At 34.1% G+C, this 25,693-nt stretch overlaps 3 protein-coding genes and 2 long non-coding RNA genes across 5 annotated transcripts; 1 reads left to right on the top strand and 4 right to left on the bottom strand.

Moving 5' to 3' along the window:
- Positions 1 to 5: 5 nt before the first annotated feature.
- LOC121744097 lies at positions 6 to 2,093 on the bottom strand. The gene is made up of 3 exons (XR_006038475.1): positions 1,982 to 2,093; positions 618 to 1,716; positions 6 to 501 (listed from the first exon to the last, which is right to left on the bottom strand). It is a non-coding gene; the product is annotated as an uncharacterized LOC121744097 (long non-coding RNA).
- Positions 2,094 to 4,197: 2,104 nt separating this feature from the next.
- On the bottom strand, positions 4,198 to 6,009 carry LOC121743400 (premnaspirodiene oxygenase-like). The gene is made up of 2 exons (XM_042136700.1): positions 5,012 to 6,009; positions 4,198 to 4,932 (listed from the first exon to the last, which is right to left on the bottom strand). The coding sequence occupies exons 1-2, from the start codon at positions 5,900 to 5,902 to the stop codon at positions 4,327 to 4,329; spliced, it is 1,497 nt and encodes a 498-aa protein (XP_041992634.1). The 5' UTR covers positions 5,903 to 6,009; the 3' UTR covers positions 4,198 to 4,326.
- Positions 6,010 to 7,455: 1,446 nt separating this feature from the next.
- LOC121743157 (premnaspirodiene oxygenase-like) lies at positions 7,456 to 9,091 on the bottom strand. Its single transcript, XM_042136380.1, has 2 exons — positions 8,213 to 9,091; positions 7,456 to 8,145 (listed from the first exon to the last, which is right to left on the bottom strand). The coding sequence occupies exons 1-2, from the start codon at positions 9,089 to 9,091 to the stop codon at positions 7,555 to 7,557; spliced, it is 1,470 nt and encodes a 489-aa protein (XP_041992314.1). The 3' UTR covers positions 7,456 to 7,554.
- Positions 9,092 to 12,865: 3,774 nt separating this feature from the next.
- Positions 12,866 to 15,336, bottom strand: LOC121746146 (premnaspirodiene oxygenase-like). The gene is made up of 2 exons (XM_042140060.1): positions 14,440 to 15,336; positions 12,866 to 13,580 (listed from the first exon to the last, which is right to left on the bottom strand). The coding sequence occupies exons 1-2, from the start codon at positions 15,334 to 15,336 to the stop codon at positions 12,975 to 12,977; spliced, it is 1,503 nt and encodes a 500-aa protein (XP_041995994.1). The 3' UTR covers positions 12,866 to 12,974.
- A 6,439-nt stretch (positions 15,337 to 21,775) lies between these two features.
- LOC121743490 lies at positions 21,776 to 22,890 on the top strand. Its single transcript, XR_006038284.1, has 2 exons — positions 21,776 to 22,066; positions 22,574 to 22,890. It is a non-coding gene; the product is annotated as an uncharacterized LOC121743490 (long non-coding RNA).
- Positions 22,891 to 25,693: the final 2,803 nt, after the last annotated feature.

The following is a 25,693-nucleotide window of genomic DNA, read 5'->3' as shown; positions in this document are numbered from 1 at the left end:
AGCAGGAAATGGATGACTTTACATTAACAATACAAGACATAGAGGATCTAAAAGTTATCCCACATTATATGACTTCCCAGAGATGTTTCCTAACAGCAGTTATCCCATTGTTTTCAATCATGTCTAAATCCACAGCCCTGTCACCTTCTGGGAGTTTCCAATCAAAGTTGTAGAGCAATTGTGCTAAAGCCGACTCCACAGTAGCCAAACCAACCGTCATCCCGGGGCAAATTCTTTTTCCAGTCCCAAATGGCAAAAAGTGACAACCACCACCTATAATATCCACATATAGATTCTCGAATCTCTCGGGCTTAAACATCTCGGGATCTTTCCAGTACCTCGGGTCCCTAAATATTTATCGTCACCTTTTCTCCAGCAGATATGGTGTAACCATTAATCATATGTTCTTCCTTGGAAGCTCTAGACAACATCGGAATTGGAGGGTGCATCCTCAGAGTCAATAGTTGATGACGAAGTCTCAGTTCCAGCTATGAAGATATCCTGCATATTACAAAAAATCCAATTCTATTAGAATGAACTTTTGCTTAAATAGTGTGGTTTCTTACGTTGCCAAATTAAATAAACAAATACTGTACATCATTGTAAGCGAGAAATACTTTTATCATGGTATTAGAGGGAATCACCGTTGTATGCATAAGCTTCAACAAGAGACTTACATACAACACAGCCTTAATGTTGTCTTTGTCGATGGGAAATTGCAGCTGCCCTTCTTCCTTAACCCTAAGAAACACATCAACCAAATCTTTGTTGAGTTTATTAAACTCAGTTACTTCACAATTAAGGAATTTTAAGTTTATTAAAGTATTGGAAGCTTGGTGAACATTACGTAGAAATCAAGAAAATATGAGATTATGATGAAGTGGCCGGAGGATTCTAGAAGATTAAAAGTTGTCATGCAACTTGTAATTATTAGAATTATCTAGCTCCATGCATTAACCGACATAGAGAGATATTAGCAATATTATATTCAGAAAGAAGATAGCTAGAATTCTCTAGATGTGGTAATGTCGGTTAAGAACCGACTTAGACTTTCTATATATATTGGCATTAGGCCATTTTGTAGAATGTGTACACAAGAAATATATAAGAAAGTGTGTGTGAAAATAGTGAGAAAAGAGCCGTAGCTCATAGTTAGAAAGAAAGAGAGAGTTTTGTAGTGCGGTACCACTTTTGTATGAGTGTATTTTATCATTCCTTTTAAATGAGAAGTTTTTAATCCCACTTATCCTTCCATACTCCATCTTTGTGGAGTGCTTCAATATTTTATGTGTCAAATATTTCAACAATCTTCACTCCCAAACTCCGAATTCCCCGATACATTCACCAGCCGTTTTCTCTTATGCCGATCGATCAAATCATCAAAAAACACATCAAGCTCCAGCCGCCGCTTCGTCCAGCTCAGCGCGCCAACAATTCTCGACGACGGGAACAGATCCGCAATCTCAAAGCCTCCGGCCATCTCAGTCGAATCAACCATCAGCTTCATCAGCGCCTCATTATCCTTAATGAAGCCGCCAAACGACTCGCGGCAAGTGATGGAGCTCGAGTGGGAGAAGATCTTCTCCGTCAAATTCACCATCCTTCCAGATGTCGCTGTAGTGATACCACATGATAATGGGAGAGGAACATAATATATATTGATGTATATTTTGGTTTTCAAAATTTTCCTTAAATTGATATTCCATTAGGCGTGCACTGTAAAAAAAAACTTATTTTTTAGTACATAAAAATTGGAATGCAATTACTAGTGTTTGAAAATTTTAAAAAATAACCAATTTAGGATGCAAAAAAATGCGTAAGCTAAAGGCAAATTATATTAATCTTTTGTTTTATTAATATGCTTTTATTTATTTTCCATAATTTTAGTTGGGATATTAACAATAAGGACACTTTATAAAATATTAATTATATAATTAGATACACAAAATAATGTTCTTAATTACATTAAAAATGTCCTCACCAGGGACGGACCTAGCGTAGGCCAAGCCACCGCTCCAGCTGGGGCTTGGCCGGCGTCGGACCAGCATTCTGTCGTGGTTGCCATGGAGTGTGTGTGTGTGTGCGCCTGTGAGTGAATTGAGATGGATATACACGATGAAGAAGAAGAGAAATGAAGAGATTTTTATGGGAAATGTGAAATCTAACAAAAAAGTAAAGCTAGAAGAGTCAAATCGCATATTAGGCAGCTGGCACCTACAACATAATCAGTCCAATAATTCTCCTTTTTTATTCTATTAGTAGTACTTACGTTAAGTCATTTTAATGAATAAAAAACTACTCTATTTTATTTACGAATCCAATTTTTTACTCTATTGTATTTACCAATCTAATTTTTATTAAATATAACTATATAAACTACACTTTCCCCTTTAATTAAATAATCAATTATTTAGGTACAATAAATTAAGGCTGAATGTTTTAGTTATTTATTCAATTTTGGATTGCATTTTTGTAAATACGATAGTAATTTGTAATTTTTTAATTAATTCAATTTTTTGGGAATAGAGAATAAAAAATGTAGATAGTAACTTGTGATTTATAATTTGTAATTAATTTCAAAATGGAGATTTATTGAATTTTTGTTCATTATCTAGTAGTATCTCATAAAAATTGTAAAGACATTAATAAAAATGAATTATTATTATTATTATTATTATTATTATTATTATTATTATTATTATTATTATTATTATTATTATTATTATTATTATAAATTTCAGCACCAACTTCTTAATATTTCTGGTTCCGTCCCTGGTCCTCACTATCCGTTTTTTTTGTTGTGATGATGCATTTATATTTGCCAGAGAAGATATACATTGATTTCATGATCCAATGGATTAATTGGTTCTTAGTTCTCTACTCTAGGGCGGTCAGCGGTGGATTACCCTAATGTAATCCTACACAGGTTTTAAATTTTTTAGTAATAATCTTTTACCCAAAACACCAATAAAAGATCAGTTTTGAATACTCAGAGCCTAAATACACTGGTTATAGTGGATCATTAAAAGTTCAGTTGAATTACCTGTATGGTGGAAAAAATTGATAGGGTTGGCCAAAATCCCTAATCTAGGCGATTAATTAATTAGAGCTTTAAACACCCTATAAGAAAACATTATAGCAATGAGTAACGAATAAAAGAGCAAATATATGGACCAAAACATACTCCCTCCATCCCATATGATATGAATATGCACTTTTGGTTCTGCACGGGTTTTAGTGCACCATTGATAAAATAAGAGAGAGATAAAAAAAAGTAATTAAAGTATTATTGTTGAGAACGAGTCTCACCTCATTAGAAAGAAAGGAGTTTTAAAAGTTAGAAATTGCATATTCTTATAAGACTACTAAAAAGGAAAAAGCGCATATTTTTTTGGACGGGTGGAGTATTATTTAGGACCAAAAACTAATAGGAGTACATTTAATGTGGAGAACTAAAAAGTTTTTTGGGGAAATGTAGTTTTTGAATTTAGTGTTTTAGAAATCATCCTATAATATTTTTGGGATACTACCTCCGTTCATAGTTAAATGTCTCATATCTGACCAGCACGAGTATTAAGAAATTGTTTGACTTCATAAAGTAAAAGGAGTAGAAAAAGTTAGTAGAACGTGAGACCTACTTTTATATATTAATTTATAATATAATATTAGTGAAATGAGTTAGTGGAATGTAGGGTCTCCTTACCGAATATAGTGAAATGAGACATTTTTTAGCGTACAGACGAAAAAGGAAAAATGAGACATATAATGGCGGACATAGGGAGTACATCCCTAACGTTCCCAAAACCACAAGTACACTTGTAGCACCTCTTTTACACCCTATTTCCACCTAAGTAGCCTTTTAGAGAAGTCAATCAGTTAAGCTAACTTTGGTAGCCACTCCATGTTTGCAAAAGTCAGCCGTTTTAGCTTTCACTTAGTATGTTCCCAAAAGGTTTATTTTCGCATATTGTTTTGACAGGATTATCCTCCTCTTTGGATGGCGATAGGCGGTGTGGAGCTCGGCCATCTAGGGTTCCGTTGCCGGATGTCTCCCGTCGAGCAGAAAGGAGATGCGACTGATTAGGTTTTCTCGCGGGGCATAAAATTGAAAGGAAAATAATTAAAAGAGCTTTGTTATTTTGGGAAGTGCAGAGTTATAAATGACTAATAAGAGGAACACGTGCTTACGACCTCAAGTGCAAAATCCTTCTTTCAACAATCCAGACACGTATATGTAGCAAACTCGGTTTCCAAAGTTTGAACAATTCAAAGGAGTTTTAGAAATTTAGTTTGAACTCTATTCATATAAATGAGCATGCTTATAAGCTAATTATATGGAGTGACGACGACAAATAAATTTTGTTTCCTCACTACTGTTAGCCCAACATTTTCAGTCATGTCCAAATCCTCACCCCTCAAACCTTCTGGAAGTTTCCAATCGAAGTTGTAGAGCAAGTGGGATAAAGCAAACTCGATGGTAGCCAAACCAAACGTCATCCCAGGGCACATTCTTTTGCCAGCTCCAAAAGGTAGAAAATGATAATCACCCCCTACAAAATCCAAAGACTGATTCTCGAATCTCTCGGGCTTAAACATCTCTGGATCTTCCCAATACCTCGGGTCCCTATGCATTGCCCAAATATTCACCAGCACCTTTTCTCCCGCAGGTATGGTGTATCCATTGATCACTTGTTCCTCCTTACAAGCTCTAAACACAATCGGAACCGGAGGGTGCAGCCTCATAGTCTCTTTAATGACTAGTTTTAGATATTTCAGACTATAAACAACGTTGGTCTGTTCAACACTCATTCCTTTCAAGGCTTCTCTTAGTTCCGCTTGTGCCTTGGCCATTACTTGAGGGTGCCTCAACAACTCCACCATCGTCCAGTCAATAGTTGATGATGAAGTTTCAGTTCCCGCCGTAAAAATATCCTGCATATTGTACAAGTACAATTTTATCATGCGTTATTAATTGACTTGAATAGAATTCTTGAAAAATTATAAGACTTACAAACAAGACAGCCTTGATGTTGTCGTTATCTATCGGAATCCGCAACTGACCTTCCTCCTGAACCTTAATTAACACATCAACCAAATCCTCATTCCCAAACTCCGAATTTCCCGATCCATTCTCCACCCGATTTCTCTTATGCCGATCGATCACATCATCCAGAATCACATCAAGCTCCCGCCGCATCGTCTTGAGCCGCCGCTTCGTCCAGCTCAGCGCGCCCACAATCCTCGACGACGGGAACAGATCCGCGATCTCAAATCCTGCAACCATTTGCGTGGAATCGACCATCAACTTCATCAGCGTCTCACCGTCCTCAACGACGCCGCCGCAGGCAGCGCGGCAGGTGATGGAGCTCGAGGAAGAGAAGATCTTCTCCGTCAAATTCACGATCCTTCCAGAAGATTCCCGCAAGGAATCGATCAACCGCGACGTCTCGTCGCTTCGGATGGACTGGAAAAGTCGCACCGTTTTCGCGTTGAAGAGTTCGTCGATGCAGAGCTTCCTCATCTGGCGCCAGTAGTCGCCGTAGGGGCTGAAGACGATGTCGCTGGAGCGGTAGAGTATAATCTCGGCGGCCACGCTCTGAGGCCGGTCGGCGAAGCTAGGGTCGAGATCTTTCAGCATTTGCTTCGCCAAATCAGGCGATGACACGACGGCAGCGGTGGACTCCCCGAGCTTGAGGTGCATTAAGGGGCCGTACTGCTTGGATAGATCTCTAAAGCAGCGGAAGGGAGGATTGCTGATTTGGTGTAGGTTTCCGATTATAGGAAGTTTTCTCGGGCCAGGTGGCAATTTATTCATCGACATGCTATTTCTGGATTTCTTCCATTTGTTGAGCAAGAAGACGAATATGGCGGATAGAGTAAGTGTTATAATTAGCTCAACCATTGTTGTATTTTGTGGGATAGTAGCTTTGTTTCTTTGTTTGAGTTTATAATTAAGGGGTAATGATAATTATATTTAGATATCGGAAAAAATTAAGTAGAGTTGGCTAAATGTGTGATGGAAATAAATTACACCGCCCTATTAGAAAAAATATTAAAGCTATGAGTTTAGGATAAATGATGAAATATATTTGTAACGTTTAACCAAAAATACAAGTACAAGTGCTTTATATAGTACTCATATGATTAAATCTGATACTCCTACATTTGTTTTTAGATCGGATGACTAATATATGGGAGTAGTTGTTATGCACTAGAATGTTGGTATTACCTTAATAAAAAAAAATAACCAAAACAGTGGCTTAATATCGTGGTCTAAATACAATGCTTATAGTGGATCGTTAAAAGTTTGGTTGAATTACAAAATTTTGATGGTGGAGAAATTATCCATTAGGTAGAGTTAGGCTAAAACTTTAATGGAAACTAATAGTACAGGGACCAATATTTACATAACTAGCCTAATAAATAATTAGAGCCTTTAAACACCCTAATAAAGAGTTAGACCAAGAGTTTCGGATAATAATCAAATATATATCTCTAACGTTTTCCTACAAAAATTAAGTACGCTACTAATGTGTTTTAATTTAAAAGTAAATTCTAAAGATAGTGGTGCACAAAATTAGAATTGAATTGGAATCGGATTTTGTAGAATTGAATTAAGTAAAATTGAATTTTAAACCCTTTGTTTGGTACAATTAAAGAATTGATATATAATTTTATTACATTTCCAAATCTTACGTTTGGTAACCCAAAAAATTGACATTGATTTAGAATTGGCTATCATCATTTTAAAATAACTATTTTTTGACAATTATCACCTTCATTGAGAACAACATATACTTCATATTATATATAAGTCGAACAAAAAGATAAAAACATTTTTCTTATGTTCCAAAGATTAAAAAAAAATTCATTGATTATAATCATATCTTAAGAAGAATTTCTATGTAATATAATAATAATGACGCAAGGGTATAAAAGAGATAAAAATATATTCTGCGTAAATAAACTGAAGCAAAAATGCTATCCGACGAATTTTGTAAGATACATAACGCCCCATTTTCAAGCTAAATCTGCAGGCTCAAGATGAACCATAAGTAAAAACACTGGCATGTATGATAGTTATCTATAATATCAAACGTGTAGAAATGAATAGAAAATTATCTATACCAACTAAAGAATTTAAAGTAAGAATTTAAATACATATTTCTTCTTTTTTTGGGCATAATAGCAATGAAAGAAAATGAAGCCCTTTTCTCCCAGCCCACTTTCAGCATGTCATCTTTGAATCGAATCAATAACAATACCATGAAAAAAATTTGACTATGCTAACTCAAGTATGATATTTTTATAACACCACCAAAGATAAGAGAACTAAGTCTCGACGTTTCAAAAACGAATTAAAACACAAACCATAGCATAAGCAATCCTCTCAGCCCGATCAGGCGATTCTGGCAATCATTAGAAATGGTGATAAAAATTATTGTATATAAGATATATAATCGTGAACTATGTTTTCTCTTATTGAAGAGGACACTATATTGTAAAAGTTACAAATAGTAATCTTATATGAGAAAATCAATAGTTGGTTATCAACTACTGATACGGAGTGGCAACTACAAACAAATTGTTTTTTCGTGCGGCTGTTATCCCATCGTTTTCAGTAATGTCTAAATCCTGAGGCGTGACACCGGCCGGAAGTTTCCAATCAAAGTTGTAGAGCAATTGGGCTAAAACCGACTCCACGGTAGTCGTACCAAACGTCAGCCCAGGGCACATTCTTTTCCCACCTCCGAAGGGCAAAAACTGATGATCACCACCAAGAAAATCTACAGAGAGATTCTCGAATCTCTCGGGCTCAAACTTCTCAGGATCTTTCCAGTACCTCGGGTCCCTTTGCATTGCCCAAATATTAAAAAGCACCGTTTGTCCTGCCGGTATGGTGTACCCATCGATCACTTTTTCTTCCTTGGAAGCTCTAGGCAGAACTGGAGCCGGCGGGTGCAGCCTCAACGTCTCTTTGATCACATATTTTAGATATTTGAAAGTGCGTTCATCGTTATTTTCATTCAAGACTCTTCTCACTTCAGCTTGTGCCTTGGCCATGGCTTCAGGGTGCCTCAATAGTTCCACCATCGCCCAGTCAATAGTTGTTGACGAGGTTTCAGTTCCACCTATGAAAATATCCTGCATTTTTTCAATATTAGTATTTTTTTTTATGTAAATAGAGTATTAATTAAACCAAACCACTTACATACAACACAGCCTTGATGTTGTCATTGGTGATAGGATACTTGAGCTCCCCTTCCTCCTGAACCCTAAGAAACACATCAACCAAATCCTCACTCCCAAACTCCGAATTCCCCAAGCCAGAGCGCCGATTTCTCTTATGCCGTTCGATGATTTCGTCCATGATCACATCGAGCTTGTTGCGCATCGTCCTGATCCGCGGCTTCGTCCAGCTCAACGCGCTCGCAATCCTCGACGACGGGAACATATCCGCGATCTCGAAATTCGTGATAACCTTAGTCGAGTCAAGCATGAGCTTCATGAGCGTCTCGTTGTCCTTCACCACGCCGCCGCACGCAGCGCGGCAGGTGATGGAGTTGGAGTTGTACAAAATCATCTCCGTGAAATTCACGGCGCTTCCAGAAGATTCGCGCAGGGAGTTGATCAGCCGCCCGATCTGGTCATTCCGAATGGTTTGGAACAATCTCACCATTTTGGGGCTGAGAAGCTCGATGGTGCAGAGCTTCCTCATCTGGCGCCAGTAGTCGCCGTAGGGGGTGAAGACAATGCTGCTGGCGTGGTAGAACATGATCTCGGCCACCACGATCCGCGGCTTGTCCGCGTAGTTGGGGTCGAGATCTTTAAGCATTTGCCTCGCCAGCTCGGGGGACGAGACGACGACAGCGCTGGTCCCGCAAAGCTTGAGACGCATTAAGGGGCCGTACTGCTTCGACAGATCTGTAAAGCAACGGAAGGTAGGATAGCTGATTTGGTGAAGATTTCCGATTATAGGAAGAGTTTTCGGGCCAGGTGGCAATTTATTCATTGCCTTGCTATTTTTCCATTTCTTCAACCACAGTATCAAAACTGCAGGCAGAATCAGAGTAAGAATTAGGTTTATCATTGTTATATTTTGTGGAATAGCTTTGTTACTGTGATTCAATTTATAATTTTAATTAAGTAGGCTTGCCTAAAAAGTATAATGGAAACTACGAGTGCATGGCCCTAATACACAAAACTAGCCGAATTTTTAATTATAGATCCAACAAATATTAAAGCCATTAATTTATGCCATACTTTCTTTTAATTTTATTCTAAAACATTAATATAAGTGTTTAATCATTATTTCTGTTATTATTTGAATATCTGGCACGTTATTAGTAACGGTATACATTTTGTTTTTTTTCTTTTTAAATTATCGATCATTAATACTACTACTAGCTTGATTATATATAAGGTTTAAATTGTGTAATAAAAATCTTTTAATTTATCCAATCCTTAATATCATAGACTAAATACAATCCTTATAATGGACCATTAAAAGTTTGGTTGAATAACTAAATTTCATTAGGTAGAGTTGGCTAAAATTTTTAAATAAGTGCAGGGGCCAAAAATTCCAGAAATAGTTTGACCCAAGAGTATGTGACTGGTAATATTTTCATCCATAATTAGTCTTCACTAGTATCAACTGGAGTTAAAGACAATATTTCTGTTATTTCAATAAAAGTAATAACATGGTACTCCATCTATGGTGTGCCCGCTTCCTATATGGTGTTGCTCCTACTTGTACAATATGCAGACGTGATATGTAAAATATTATAATTATGAAATGTAATGATGATTATAATTATCAAATGATGTAAATGATAGATATTCAGAGTAATACCTATATTTTAAGTAAAATATAGGTATTTATTATGTATTTTAATTTATCTAATTAACTTCAAATCATGTAGTTTTTACAAAAAATATGTAATGTAAAATGAGTTAGTGGAACGTGCATCCTACTTTTATATATTTATTTTATAATACAATGTGAGTGAAATAAGTATTTGAATGGTGGGTCCACTTCTTAAATGAAAAAAATAACAAATGAGAATTTAAATTACGGACATCCTAAAATGGCAAAATGAGATTTTAAATCGCAATCATGGGCATAATAATAATGTCAATCTAATACAGAGTATCAAATTTAGTTGTTCGGACAACACTATATTTGATTGAGAAAGATAACAACAATATAAAACTAGAATAATTATAAATAATATTTGAAACTATTCTTCTACAAATTTATCTTTTACTTTTACTTTTACTTTTTTTTCTAGGAATCAAAAGTTTTATTTTTAAGATTAAAGAGTTCTGAATGAACCAATATAACTAAGAAACCACCAAAAACTCACATTATATCATTTAAATTGAGAATTTTACAATTATGAAGAATGAAGTGAATTATCAGATGGTAGTGAAAACTATCTATGAAAACTGCAGATTTTTAATTAGTGATAGTTAAACTTTATTCAGATGCAAAAAACAACAAATTGTTAAGCTTCTACTCGCAGCCAATACATTAGTTTATGGCGGATAAACAAGGAAGAGTTGGTTGGCTATAGTGCTTTAAAACCCTAGCTTAGAAAAAAAAAATCGTTGATACACTTTAATATATTTATTCACATATAATTAAGAGTTTGAGAAGATTAGAGAAGGAGGTAAACGTTAATATCTAACTTATTTTAAAGTTTTAGAAGACAAGAAAAAGAGATACATGTTTATACCTAATTAACATATTTAAGAGTTAAAAAAACATGAGAACGAGAAGACATTTACACCTCAATATTTATTAGTACTTCAATAGTCTTGGAAAATACCCACAAAGCGTTAATAGATATTTGTCTGGATACTCAAGAAAATCAAATATTGTTAAACATCTAAAATCCAACTTATGGGGTTACTATCGGAGAATGAGAATCAAAGGACAAGAGAGGTACCGATAAGTTCGAGATGAATTTTTATTAATATGTAACTAATTAAGAGTTGAAAAAAGATAAGAGAACGTGCGGCGTAGTCATATGGAGAAAAAGAATGATGAAAAAAAGTTAATTTCGTCGTTTATTACTTCATGGAGTATAAAAAACTTCACACATATTTTACATGGGATATAAAAAGGTACTCTATATTATGGTTATACTAAAGAAAATAGATCAAATGAAATCCTAACAACTATGAAAATAAATCATAAATATATATATTTAAATTATACTCCATGACCCAAGATATAAAATAAATAAATATTTTCGTATCACTAGTCAAGTATACTTAATTAGAGCTTTATATAGTACAGTTCCTAGAAAGTGTTATATATTTCTATTTTCGTTTGTCCTACAAAATTTATCATATTTCACTTTTACCATTTTGGTGGTGGATCTCATATTCCATTAACTCATTCACATTCTCATTCACATTTTATTATAAAATTAATGTATAAAAGTAGGATCCACATTTTACTAACTTTTTCACCTCACTTTCATTGGATTTCTTAAAACTCATGTCCTGTTGACAATATATATGGGATGGAGGAAGTAATATATAAGATTAAAAAATTAAAGCCATGATTTTAGGATAAATTATCAAAATGCAAGTAGGCTTCTTAATATTGGAATTGTTTGATATACGTACCTCCCTATTACTACCTCCTGCTCTCCAAATTACTGCTAGCCTGCTAGGCCATATTTCCTTTTTGTTTAATTTTAAAGCATTAAAATAAGAACTATATATAGTTTCCTCTCAATATATGTTGAATATATTGATTCAGGCTTATTTAATAGACTGTGTCGGTTGGAATTTATGTTGAGTGGGCTAAAAATCTAGAAATTTGTTGAATATATAGTTCGGTATCATAGAATTAAATCTGTGGAAATGGAATTGTTGGAGCCTTAAATTCCAATTCCACAATTTGAATTCTATATGAAACTAAAGTAGATAATTGGAATTCCAAATAATTATAAAATTATAAAAATAGATTCATATCAATCTAATGCAACTAGTTAACAATATAGTGCGCAAATTGATAAATATCAGGCTCCTAGGATATGTCTCTTGACGACAAAATTCACCGATGTAGCATGTATGAAACCTATTTCTACGTGACTATCGTGGGCAGGCCTCACATTGAGGAGACTCAAGACTGCACTAGATCGAATCGACTCAACTCATATGCTGATACCTCTGCCAACTTCTTTCCCACATAGTGTTTTAGTTGAATTAATTGATATTCAACTATCATATTCTTAGATAAGCATAATATTCCTACCTTGTTACATACTCCACTTCTGCTGATCTTCCCCTAACGAGCTTATAACATCTTTTATACCAGAATTATGTATCCATGGTTCAATATGTTTCATATGCATGCTTAGTATCAAATACATTCGGTGCTTCCGACTCTGTATCATCGGTGACCTCCGCCGTCTCGCGAGTTTAGGGTTAGGGTTTCATGAGAAGAATATCCTATGCTCGAGAGGGTGTGAGATATTTCAGTAATAATCTAATTCATCGATAATTCTTACGGGACTTGTATGTTTATAGATTTATTTAATAAAATGTGGTTCTAACTCTCTTTTGCATTCTTGGGAAGAAACAACTGAGAAAAATCGAAAAAGGAGCTTATAGATATGCTCAACAAATTACATTGATTGATAAAAGACGAGGGAACATCTTTTCGGTCCACGAACTTTGCCAATATATCATTTTTTGTCCATAACGTTTCAAAAGGAGTAAATTGTTTGAATTGCCTTCATGGTCTTGAGGGTATTTCCACCCAAATAAAAATTGGAAACAGTGAAAAAATAGTTCAAATAATATTAAACGTTACGAAGTAAAAGTGATACTTTATGCACCGTAGTTGACACATTACATTGATTATGAAGCGTTTTGGCTCAGGTTATAGAGTCGTTGGGGATCTAAAAGTTATTCTGGATAATAGCATCTACTTCATTAACAGTATATATTAGCTAATTATATGGAGTGACGACCACAGATAAATCGTGTTTTCTTGTGGATGTTAGCCCAACATTTTCAGTCATGTCCAAATCCTCACTCCTCACACCTTCTGGAAGTCCCCAATCGAAGTTGTAGAGCAACTGGGATAAAGTAAACTCGACGTTAGCCAAACCGAACGCTATCCCAGGGCACATTCTTTTGCCAGCCCCAAACGGCAGAAAATGACAATCACCATCTACAAAATCCAAAGATTGATCTTGGAATCTCTCGGGCTTAAACATCTCTGGGTCTTTCCAGTACCCCGGGTCCCTATGCATTCCCCAGATATTTACAATCACCCATTCTCCAGCAGGTATGGTGTATCCATTGATCATTTGCTCCTCCTTGGAAGCTCTAGATACCATCGGAAACGCAGGGTGCAGCCTCATAGTCTCTTTGATCACTAGTTTTAGATATTTCAGATTATGCACAATGTTGCCTTGTACACTACTGTTTCCTTTCAAGGCTTGTCTTACTTCAGCCTGTGCCTTCGCCATCACTTGAGGGTGCCTCAACAGTTCTGTCATGGTCCAGTCAATAGTTCCCGCTGAAGTATCAGTTCCAGCAACGAAAATATCCTGTATGTTATGAAAAGAGAAAAATTTTAAATTAGTTAGCCACCCGACTGTGCTAATTGTATAGGATATAAGGGGGAAAATTTTCTAATTGTAGAAGTAGACTAATTGTATAGGATATACCAAAATGATAAAAAGAAACTATTTATTTGAGACGGATGGGATAGTTAATAAAGATAGCTACAATAATTAGAAAAGGAAATAGTTAGAAAAGAATCATGGTATGATATGGGCATCATCAACTAAACATCGAACCACCCGACTCCGGACGACACTAGGTCGTAGATGAGCCGGCCTTATCCAGGATGACAGTTGCAGTCAAGACTTCCCGATCACGTCGCCACATGAGTCGAACCGCATAGGGTCTTAGAATTTAGATATCTATAAATATTTTTGTTTCATTCACAATTCAAAGAATAATAGGAGTATAATACTGTTTAATTATTTCTTCTTCCAAATCCTAATATTCTCTATAAGCCCTAATTTTCTCAAGAAACCCCTAGCCCCAATTCTCTCTCGCCTGCTACGTGATACGATTCTGTTCGTATCACATTAGCATTTAACTCTGGAGAGTTAGTAACCTTCACATATATTTATTACGTAATAAAGTATTATTAATTTTGGAGAATTTATAAGAGCCTCTATTAGTCCCTTTTGGTATGATGGAATGGAATCTGATTCCTACTTTTATTATATTCATTTGTTTGATTCCGATGGTAGTGAATGAAATGGAAATACAATGAAATCATCATTTCATTTCTATCTTCGTCATTTTATTTCACCCACCCTTCATTTCATTCCACTATACCAAGAAGGGTCTACGAGAGTTGATTACTCTAATAGAGAGTAGGTTGGGACTTACATACAACACAGCCTTGATGTTGTCGTTGTCGATTGGAAACTGCAGCTGCCCTTCTTCCTTAACCCTAAGAAACACATCAACCATATCCTCACTCCCAAACTCCGAATTTCCCGATCCGTTCTCCACCCGATTTCTCTTATGCCGGTCGATCACATCATCCAGAATCACATCGAGCTTGCGCCGCATAGCCTTAAGCCGCCGCTTCGTCCAGCTCATCGCGCTGACGATTCGCGACGACGGAAACAGGTCTGCGATCTCAAAGCCCGAGGCCATCGCAGTCGCTTCAGCCGTCAGATTCACAAACGCCTCGTTATCCTTAATGACGCTGCCATACGCAGCCCGGCAAGTGATGGAGCTCGAGTGGAAGAAGATCTTCTCCGTCAAATTCACGATCCTTCCAGAAGATTCCCGCAAGGAACGGATCAACCGTGACGTCTCGTCGCTTCGGATGGATTGGAACAAGTGCACCATTTTAGGGCTCAAAAGTTCGTTGATGCAGAGCTTCCTCATCTGGCGCCAGTAGCCGCCGTAGGGGCCGAACGCGATGTCGCTCGAGCCGTATGTCATGATATCGGAGAACGCGCGCTGCCGCCGATCGGCAAACACGGGGTCGAGATCTTTAAGCATTTTTTTCGCCAAATCAGGCGACGAGACAACCACGACGGTGTTCTCGCCGAGCTTCAGGTGCATTAAGGGGCCGTACTGATTGGATAGATCTCTAAAACACGGGAAGGGAGGATTGCTAATTTGGTGCAGATTTCCGATTATAGGAAGTTTTCTGGGGCCAGGTGGCAGTTTAATTGGTTTGCTATTTCTGGATTTCTGCCGATTATTGAACAAGAAGACCAAGATTGCAGACAGAACGAGAGCAGCAGCGGTTGTAATTAGGTCAGCCATTTGCAGTTGCAGGGATGGAAATGGAGAGGATCGATGTTAGCTATATATAGATGATTTGTAGTGTAGACTTGACATTTAAAATTTTGAGTGAACTACTGCATTTATTTTTGGGATATTGGCACCTAATATCATGAAACTTTAAAAAGTTGAGTTTTTTTCTTAATTTCTCGGCAACAACTTCGAGAGCTTCAAGTTTTTCAATCTTTGAGAATAGTTTTCATGAAGCACACTCTCTAAATTTGTTCTTCAATCTATTAATATAGCCGAAATTTTTTCATTGGTGGGAAACAACAAACTTAGGGTAAAGTTTTGTGATATTATTTGTCAATTTCAAAGTTTTATGATATTATGTGTCAATATCCATTTATTTTTTATCAAAACTATTCAAATTTCAAAAATATTACCACACGTCCAATTGGGGGTGGGTAAGTACGGTATACCCTTACCGAAACCAACATATTGTATACCTTACCGTAAGTGAAAAAATCATATATTTACCTTACCAAAATTTTCAGTATATCAAACCGAAGTTTGGTATATCATACTTTTGCTGTATACTGACTTTTAACATCAATGAAAAAATATAATTTGAGTTTTTAGAATATTACTTATAATTTAAAAATTATATTAAACCACCATACTGTATACCTTACCGTAAATTTGATATGGGAAAAAATCATACCTTTACCTTACCAAAATTTTCGATATATCGAATTTCGGTATGATGAATTCTCATACCAATATCGTACCTCATTTTCTGCATATCATACTAAAGTTCGGTATACGATAATTTTGGGGTATGTTGACTTTTAACATCAATGAAAATATATAATTTGAGTTTTTAGAATATTTTTTATATTTTATAATTTAAAAAATATATTAAATATATTTTCATAAATATATTTATATTTCACAATAGATTTTATAATTTAAAAATATATAAAAAATTATTTTATGTATAATTATATTTATAATTTACTGTATATACCGAATTTCGGTATGCATCGATATACCGCGGTATATGAAAATTCATATTGTTACCTTACCGAAATCTTTCAGTAAGGTATCATACCGTACAGAAAATTATAGTATACAAAAAATTCGGTATTTTTGATATTTTTCGGTTCGATAAGATCGATATTTCGGTATTTTGTCCCCAGCCCTACGTCCAATAGACTTTGATTTTATATTGAAAACTTTTGAACTTTTTGAACCATTTTTCACTTTAAAAAATAAAATTTTAGTGTAAAAGGTAATTATGTCACGAATCTAAGATGCCATACAATTTTTCCTTACTTTTTAGCATATGATAGGAAATCAAAGATCAATTATTATTTTTAAAATATCATCAATTATTTTTATAATCTTAAAATATATCTTGCTAATTAAGTAAAAAAATGTATAAAAGATATAGAAAATAAATAAAGATAAAGAAATAAAATATAGAAATCTTTATATCTAGATAAAGTCATAGTAATTTCTGATCATCGATCATCTAGATGAAGCGGGCAGGCTTCTTTCGAGCTCCGTGTGGATGAGTTGCTCGTCCGGCATAGTAGATGCTGACGGATCCAGCATTGTACAAGGGGTACAAGTGTACAACCAAACTAAATGTATAATAGCATGGTGACAATTTATTGCTCAGTGACCAAGTAATAAAACACAACCATTTTATTTTAGAGGTCGGGAGTTCGACCCTCTCTCACTAATAATTTTACCCCTTGCTCTTTCTCTGTTGTTTTTAAAACTATTGATTTTGGTTTCCATTCGTTTTGATTTTGTTCAAATAATTGAAAGAATAGCTATATTATCTTATTGCTTGTTATAACATTTACAAGAATAAATTTGCATTCTTAATGAACAAATACTCAAATAATCAAAAGATATAGTATTTCTAAATTATATTATCTATTTTATAGTCTTTATATTTATATCCATATAAGGAGATTCATTACTATTAAAATATCTATAACTTTTTTTAAATAATTGAAATTTTTCATAAATTCTTTATGCTGAAAGGTTTACTTCTAAAATGTAGTTTATCTTTCTAAAAATTGTTTCACCTATACAAAAATAAATGAAATTATACTTAAAAAGATTATTTTTCTAAAGATTTACTGATAATTTTTATTAAAAGATTTGTATACCCATTGTATTCACATCTGCAAAATAATCCGAAACATTATTTGGAATTTCAAACTCAAATTTAACTATTTTTCGTACTCTCGAATCAAAAATTCTGAATCCGTCACTAATAGTAGAGGGTTACTGGGGAGGCAGGGAGGCACGAGGTTGGAGTCCCTATCACTTTCTCGCTGCTTTCAATAATGGATTACTGAAAATATTGACTTCCTCAATTTTGCAAGCATGGCTGATCTCATATCCATGGAATCCTCGACAATATTTTATATATATCAAATATTTATACTTGTAACAAATTGTCACATAGCTTAGATGGAATGTGATCAATTGCTAACTAATTAGCAATCCAAAATTCAAACCAATTTTCAACAGAGATCTAGTGGTTGATATAATACCGAATAGATTATATTTTAAATTTAAATAATTATTAAATAAAATTATAGGGTATTAATGTCAATTCTCTCTTATTAAAATTATCCCAAAACTTTAAATTTACCTAACTCACTCGATTTAAATAATTTTTTCACAAAAAATATATCAATTTAAAGGTTATTTTATAAGGATTCTAACGAGATCTCAATTGCATATGTTCCGACGACGTTCGGATGATGGAATTTGATGATTTTTATTTCATTTTTCGTATATATTGATACGCAGATTTTTATCAATAAATATATAAAAAAATCTCAATATAATGTATGTAAAAATCTCAATATAATGCATGTAAAATCTCAGCATAATCCATGTAAAATATCAATATAATACATGTAAAATATCAACATAATGCATGTAAAATCTCAATAAAACTGTGTTGATATTTTCGTGTTCTTGTGTTGAAATACTCATGTCATTGTGTTGATATTTGTAATACACTATGTTGATATAAAAAACAAGAAAATTATGATATGATAATAGAAAGACGATCTTACCCTTTTGTTGATATTTTGTTTACTATTTATTGAAATTTGTAAAATTTAATCTCATCCACTAATTTTGAAATCTAATGATGGAGATTTGGTCTTGATTTTGGATTATGATGCTATAAGCAATAGAAGATGACTCTAGCTAAGATAGCCTGATTTTTCGACTTTAAACCTGAAGATACCAGGATCGGCTCTTTTTGGATTAAAATTTTTTTCTCATATTTTTTCCTTAATAATTTATTATGTGTGTTTTTTATTTTCTCATAACTAGATTATTTTAATTGTTTTCTCATAGTGAATTCATCACCTAGTAATTAACTTTTATGTTTTTTTTAGTTTCTAAATATCTAGATTAATTCATTTGTCAAATTCTCATAACCATTCATTAACTAGTAGTAATTTTGTATAGTTTTTATTGCCTCGGATACAGGTTCGAATCCTCGTAGCACGGTCTTTAAATTTGAATTCATTTACCCACAAAAAAAATGTAGGAACCATTGACTCAACTACTTTGGACAACCTAAAAAAATATGACTCAATTATCTTGGGACGGAGTGAGTATATACTCCCTCTGTCCCAATAAATATGAAACGTTTGCTTTTCGGCACAGAGTTTTATGTAGTATTGTTTTGTGAGTTAAAGAAGAGAGAAAAAATTAGAGATAATGCTATTTCTATTTTATGAAACGTTTCATTTTTAATGGAACAACCCAAAAAATAAAATATTTCATTTTTAATGGAACAAAAGGAGTATTTAAGAAAGATAAATTATAGCTCCTCAAATCACGTGTAAGATTTGATTCCATAAATATGAGCCTGCTAAATTTGAAGAACAATTAGACAAAAATACCTTTATTATGAAATTATACTTTGTCCATCTCATAATAGCATAATAGTAGTCACATTTGTTTTGAGCAGAAATGTAAAGAATAATGGATTGGAAAAGTTAGTAGAATATGAGGTACATTTTTTATATTGATTCTATAATAAAATGTGAGGAAGTGAGTTACTGGAATATGAGACCTACTTACCGTTACTGGAATATGAGACCTACTTACCATTTATGGTAAAAGTGAAATGTGATTCTTATTGTAGGACGAACCGAAATGATAAAATGCGACTCTCATTATGGGACGGTAGGAGTACTTAAATCATGTGTTTCATTATTTTACGGATCTAATGCTTCATATTAGTAGTTGGATATTATCTAATGCCTAATGGGTGTTTTAGATGTATATAAAGTAAACAGTGGATCATTATATCTAGTTATTAGTGGGAAGATATCAGTAGACTTGGGTTAACTATAGTGAAAACTAATACACCCTACAAAAAATTAAAGTAAGCTTTTAAAAAAAATCGAAAACAAATAAATTCTTGTACTTAATATATAATTTTTTTATTGAGAAAAAAATGCTCAAAGCCAACATAGAGGTGCGAGCAAGATAGTTCAATAAAAAGCCAAAACCGACAACAACCAACAAGCAAACGTATAAGAGTTAGGTGACCCGCAACAAAATCACAAGACAATCCCAACTCAATATGAAAATTGAAAACCAACAAATCATCGAGCAAGAAGACACCAAAACAAAAAAGTAAAACCAACTAGTAAGAGAGACCAACCACTTATAAGGCTAGACTAAAGAATATTGAAATACTACTCCATATAGTAACTGTTAACATGTCTCTCTCTGTCCATATTTTCTATAATTTCAACTCAATTTCTTTTTATAGATCTCTATCTTGTTTATAAAATTTTCAAAAGGATTCATCTTTATCACTCTTTCATTTTAATATCTCGAATGTTATTAGTAACTGTAAACATTTTGTTTATTTGTATTATTGACAACCTATTGGTTTAAATGTATATATGGTTTAAATTTTGAAATAATCATCTTTAACCAATTTTGAAATTATTGACAACTAATACTATCCCCATGTGTTTAACCAATTTTGAAATTATTGACAACTAATACTAATACTATTTTGATGATAATATCATCAAGTCCAAAGAATGGGTGAAGTACATGTTGATTGCCTATTAGAAGATATTTTGTGATATAAGTTATTCATTTCAATAAAATACTGCACGGATTAATGATGCTACTATGTCTAGCCCTTGAATTTGTGCCATCTAATTTCTTTTCCAAGTTAATTATGCTATAAATTGGTTATTGTTTGTTTAAACGTGTATATTGTGGATTATAGCGTTGGTGAACTGATGAATTTTCCTTTTCCTTTCAACCAGTAAATTGTTTCAAGGGAGAGAATTATTCATAGATAAATTCATGATATTGAGCCTTTTTTTTATCGTATTTAGATATGGGCTTTTGGTGGCGATATGTTGGGCTTAAACTTGCCTTGACCAATAGGAAAATCTCAATCAAATAGATATGGGCTTTTACAATCAAATAGAGAGCCCAAATATGACTGAACAAATCCTCCCGACACGTATAAATAATAGGGTTAGACCGTGAGTTAATGTAAAAACTCATTTTTTTTATCGTAAAACTTTAAAATACTAAAAACATACATTTGATATTAAAAGTTATTACATTCATAGTGAAATTAATTGTATTAGGAAAAAGTAAATTAGATTGAAATTTTCACTTTTTAAAAAGACTGAAATTGATTCTCACCCCATTATTTTAAATATGGATTCTCATTGAGCCGCTCCATACATATTTATAATATATTCTTAATTTCATCTCAGTTTTGAGTACTGTTATATCGAAAAAGGTTTTTTCTTATAAAAAAGTAAACAATTTACTAGGTAGATTGAGGAGCTAGAGGGGAGTCTCAACCTTTTGACCTAGAAAATCAGGGGTAAGTATCCGTAGTTTGGATCGATTTTTATCCAAGAACTAATTCAAAATTTAGAAAATAAAAATCTAAATCGAACTGAAATATTTGAAAATACTAATTTAAATAAATTTTATTCAATAACTTGTTGACTATAATTCACACTTTCGGATCTTTTTTGGTTTTACAAAAATAATTATAACCGATACAATATTATATGTCTCATTTTTCTATTTTGAAAGTTTCATATTATATCATTTCATCTTATAGTATGTATTTTTCGTAAATGAATAACACATTCCACTAACTCGTTAGGTATGTTATCATAAACTATGAAAGCAAGAATGACATTCAATTAACTCTTTCATAAATTCTTTTTTATATTTTTTAAAATTCATGTCTGAGTCAACGTGTGACACATTGTGAGAGACGAAGATAGTATTTTTTTCGATTCGATTTTCGATTAGACCCGTCATCTTTTATGATGGTACAGAATAATTTTACCTAACCCTTTCCCACTCTTCAAAAAAAAAGCATTTGTCACAACTCATGGCACCCAAAAATACAGCACAGATGCTCCACACTTTTCATCATTCTCCAATAAAGAAAGCATCCAAAGGCAGAAAGTGACAATCTTTGTGGGGTATGAAAACCTAATTTAAACACCCAAAATCATCATTGTGTACAAAAAAACACATACAAGTACCAGCACATGTGAGAAAAACTGACCAGGTTCAATGCACCTTACACAGCACTATTCACTATTTCTAGGTTAATACTCCTATGCTGCAAAGCTTCAAGAATTAGCTGATATTCCAAATATGGCACCCATTTCCCCTGAGTTGAAGATAAGAAGATCTAAAAAAGGTACTCATTTATAATTAATTTTGCAATTTGTTGTTTGATTTATTGGGAAATATAACTTCTTTGTTTTTAAAAGGGCTGTTTTTCAATTCTTGTTTTAATAGATCCATGATCTTAAAAATACAGTATGATCTTGAGATATGGGGGTTGTGGCCTAATTTTTATTTTTGGGTTTCGGTTTATATACATTCTTAGGAAAAACTTCTACAATGAAAAGTGAGAATGCTGAAAATATTGGTTGCATGGTTGGAAAGTTTCCCCAATTTCTATGAATTACACCAGAAATTATGGTGATGTTTTCAGTAATAAACCCCCCTATGCATCACAACATAAAAGTGGGATTTACAGATAGATATTTCTGCAATAAACCCCCAAAATACCCCTTTTTCTATGCATTTTGCAGTTATATCTAGAATTATAGTACTACCTTTTAATTATTTATTTTTAGAATAAATATTAACATTATAGTCAAAATTACCAATTTATTTATTAATGTCTTTGCCTTTGCAGTAGCATTCCATAATTAATCATGGGAGGAAAGGAATATCAGCTGCTGCTTTTATTTGATGGAAGGAAGATTAAGGTTAAAATTAAAGGTGCCAATAATTAATGGTGTTTATGAAGAGCCAAGTTTGATAAATCTATGCATTTGGAGAACTGAGAGACTTTATGTTGATCTGTTCTTGAGTTCCCCTTCAAAACTTCACTACTTTTACAATATCTAAATAATCATAGAATATTTCTCATTTTGTTTCATGTTGTGGATCCTCAAATTATGGGCTAATCATTATGAAGATTCAAGTTAATAAACTTCCTTATTTTGGAAACATGGATGGTAAAAATTTATAATACTATATCTGTAATCCGTTTTAGGATTGTTGGTTATTTTATCGTTTATAAACAAAAAAAATATAAGAATATGTCAATATGGGACCATGGATATATTTTTATTTCGTTCTTAATAGAATGCACTTCACACATGTGAATTACAATTATTTTAAAAAAATGTATGGATATTTTTTTATAGAAGTATTGTGATTCCAATTGCCTAGCTGGCACGTCCAAACTCCACGTCAACAGCTTCTTCTTTTTGTTACTATTAAAGATGATCAATACATGGTTCCTCATATGATTCAAATATCTATTTAGGAGCATCAATTTAGCTGCTCTTCATTTAAAGTCTTAGAACATCCACATCCGTACTCTTTGGCAAGAGCACGAATATGGGCTCGGACCCACTTTTATTATTTTTTTTACTCTCTGCTCTTCTCCAAGAGCATAACACCCACATCCATACTCTTCCTCAAGGACATGCTCAAGGGTCTCACCATTCCATTATTTAATTTAAATATTTCAATTACTAAAAATATATTAAAATATAAAAATTACATAATTAAATCCTAAAAAATAAAAATTACAAACTTAAAATCCTAAAAATTAACAATTACATAATTAAAATCCTAAAAAATAAAAATTACATACTTAAAATCCTAAAAATTAACAATTACATAATTAAAATCCTAAAAAATAAAAATACATAATTAAAATCCTAAAAAATAAAAAATACATAATTAAAAGCTAAAAAATACCCTCGTGGAAGACTATTCCTCTGGCCCTATCCCCAATGTTCTTCGGAGACCCCGTATCATTGCCAAATGTGAATCTAGTTGCTCGGGGGTCATATTTGACCTATCTGCCAAATTGAGTTGGGCCAAAAGGGCCCACAACGAGTTGGTGGGAGGTTGAGGTGGCACAAAGGGAGCGGGAGCGGGGGGCGGATGGAGTCGCGGCGCGACGGTGGTTGGTTGTCGTCTTCTTCCTTCCTTGCGGCCGGCGTTGGGAACTGCTCGGGCCGGCGTCGGAGCTACTCAAGTTAGCTCCGGCGAGCTGGCTAGCCACCTCATCCTCGACGGCGTCGGATAGGGATACCGACCTCGACCGTTTGCTGGAGGAGCTGGAGGAGGATGATACGCCTCCCCTATACTTCGGATGGACACGCACCTCCTGCCAAGCGCTGAGGTACTTGAACGGTTTGTAATTTAGGGATTGGTAGGTCGCCAAGGTGGCACTGATGATGTCGAGCTCGCTCCTGCCGCTCCCCGCCGACCGCTCTTCCTGGAGGTAATACCTCTGGAACTTTTGGATTTCTTCGTTGGCTCTGAATATGACATTGCACACCATACTCTCATTGCGCTCGATGGTTCCAGCCGGGCGGTTTTCATTGTACCGGCGAGAGACGCGCCATCAAAACCTATCCCTGCTTTGGTTCGTGCCAACCTCCGGATCTTCAGAGATAATCAAATAGACTTTGAATAATTAATCCATCTCCGCCGGAGTGTACAGGATGCGGACACCACGAGGAGTAGGAGTAGGAGTAGGAAGAGGAGGAGTTTGAGAGCGGCCGCTCCCTCCCGATCTAGGTTCGGGTGCCCACCCGTATCGTCCATCGGAGGCATCTTAGTCGTCCACCGGGTAAGGCCGGTAACCACCTGAAACTTGAGAACCTTGGGTTTGAGGAGGGGCCAAAAATTGCGTTTCCGGACTAGGGAATGGTTGTGAGCCGAACCATTCGTGGTTCCAACTGTGGGAGTCGGAGGGCTGATCGCTGGAGCCGAACATTTTTTGAGTAAGAGTGAAAGATTGAGAATTGATAAAGAGAAGATGAGAGAATTTAGATGAGAATTGTGTAGTGTGGTGTGGAATTTTTTGTGTGGAAGTAGAGGTATTTATAGATGAAATTGTGAATTTTGGGGAAAAAAATTGAAAAAAAAATTAAAAGTGGGGAGAAAACGGATATAATTTATTGGGAAGTGGGAAAATATTTTTTTTATTTAATTTAGATTTTTTTAATTAAATTGATTTTTTTTAAAAAAAGAAAAACGAAAACGCCAACGGCATTACCGTTGGCCAATCCGCGACCGCCACGTCAGCTGCTCAGCGGCACGGACGCCGTCCTCCGCTGTGGATGGTCTTAGATATAAGCCAAATAACAATAACGCAATCTCTCAATTTCTCTTTGCTCTTCTGTCTTAGTCGCATATATTTTTAATCATTCGGTTCTATCAAAAATGAAATTGCCTCGTTAAAAATGAAACATTTCGTAAAATAGAAAAAATATTATCTCTATATCTTCATTTCTCTTAATTTATTTTTTTTATTAACTTAAAAAACAACACTGCATAACATCTCGTGACAAAAGCAAATGTTTAATATTTAATGGGATGGAGAATATTAAAAAGTTGTGGGCTCCACAGATTCTGCTCCTACTTCTCTTTTGTGATTATAGGGTTAGCGATAATTGTAGTAGTAAGTAGTAACGATAAAAATTGTACATTTTTAGCGAAAATTATTCAACGAAATATATCACATTTTAATCACTTAATTGACGTTGTTATAGTCGGTATAATCTCCTATCATATCCTATAACAAAAAATTTAAGATTTTAATCCAACCTTTTTCTCATCCCAAGTAAAAAAAAATACTAATTTCATAATAAAATAAAATTAGACAATTATCAACTTAATAAGAGAAAATGACAATTAACAAATACTTCATCTGATTTAAAATTTCTTTTCAATTTTTTTTTCTCATATTATAAAAATAGATCTACTAAAATCTCGTAGTATTATA

Source organism: Salvia splendens, chromosome 8 (genome assembly GCF_004379255.2).
Source record: "Salvia splendens isolate huo1 chromosome 8, SspV2, whole genome shotgun sequence".
Taxonomy (NCBI): Eukaryota; Viridiplantae; Streptophyta; class Magnoliopsida; order Lamiales; family Lamiaceae; genus Salvia; species Salvia splendens.
This window is presented reverse-complemented; position numbering and strand designations above follow the sequence as displayed.

Coding starts and splice junctions, on each gene's coding strand:
- LOC121743157 (XM_042136380.1), bottom strand. CDS start 9,091: ATGATAAACCTAATTCTTACTCTGATTCTGCCTGCAGTTTTGATACTG. Junction 8,146..8,212: donor ACATCAAGGCTGTGTTGTAT/GTAAGTGGTTTG, acceptor GAAAAAATGCAG/GATATTTTCATAGGTGGAAC.
- LOC121743400 (XM_042136700.1), bottom strand. CDS start 5,902: ATGGTTGAGCTAATTATAACACTTACTCTATCCGCCATATTCGTCTTC. Junction 4,933..5,011: donor ACATCAAGGCTGTCTTGTTT/GTAAGTCTTATA, acceptor TACAATATGCAG/GATATTTTTACGGCGGGAAC.
- LOC121746146 (XM_042140060.1), bottom strand. CDS start 15,336: ATGGCTGACCTAATTACAACCGCTGCTGCTCTCGTTCTGTCTGCAATC. Junction 13,581..14,439: donor ACATCAAGGCTGTGTTGTAT/GTAAGTCCCAAC, acceptor CATAACATACAG/GATATTTTCGTTGCTGGAAC.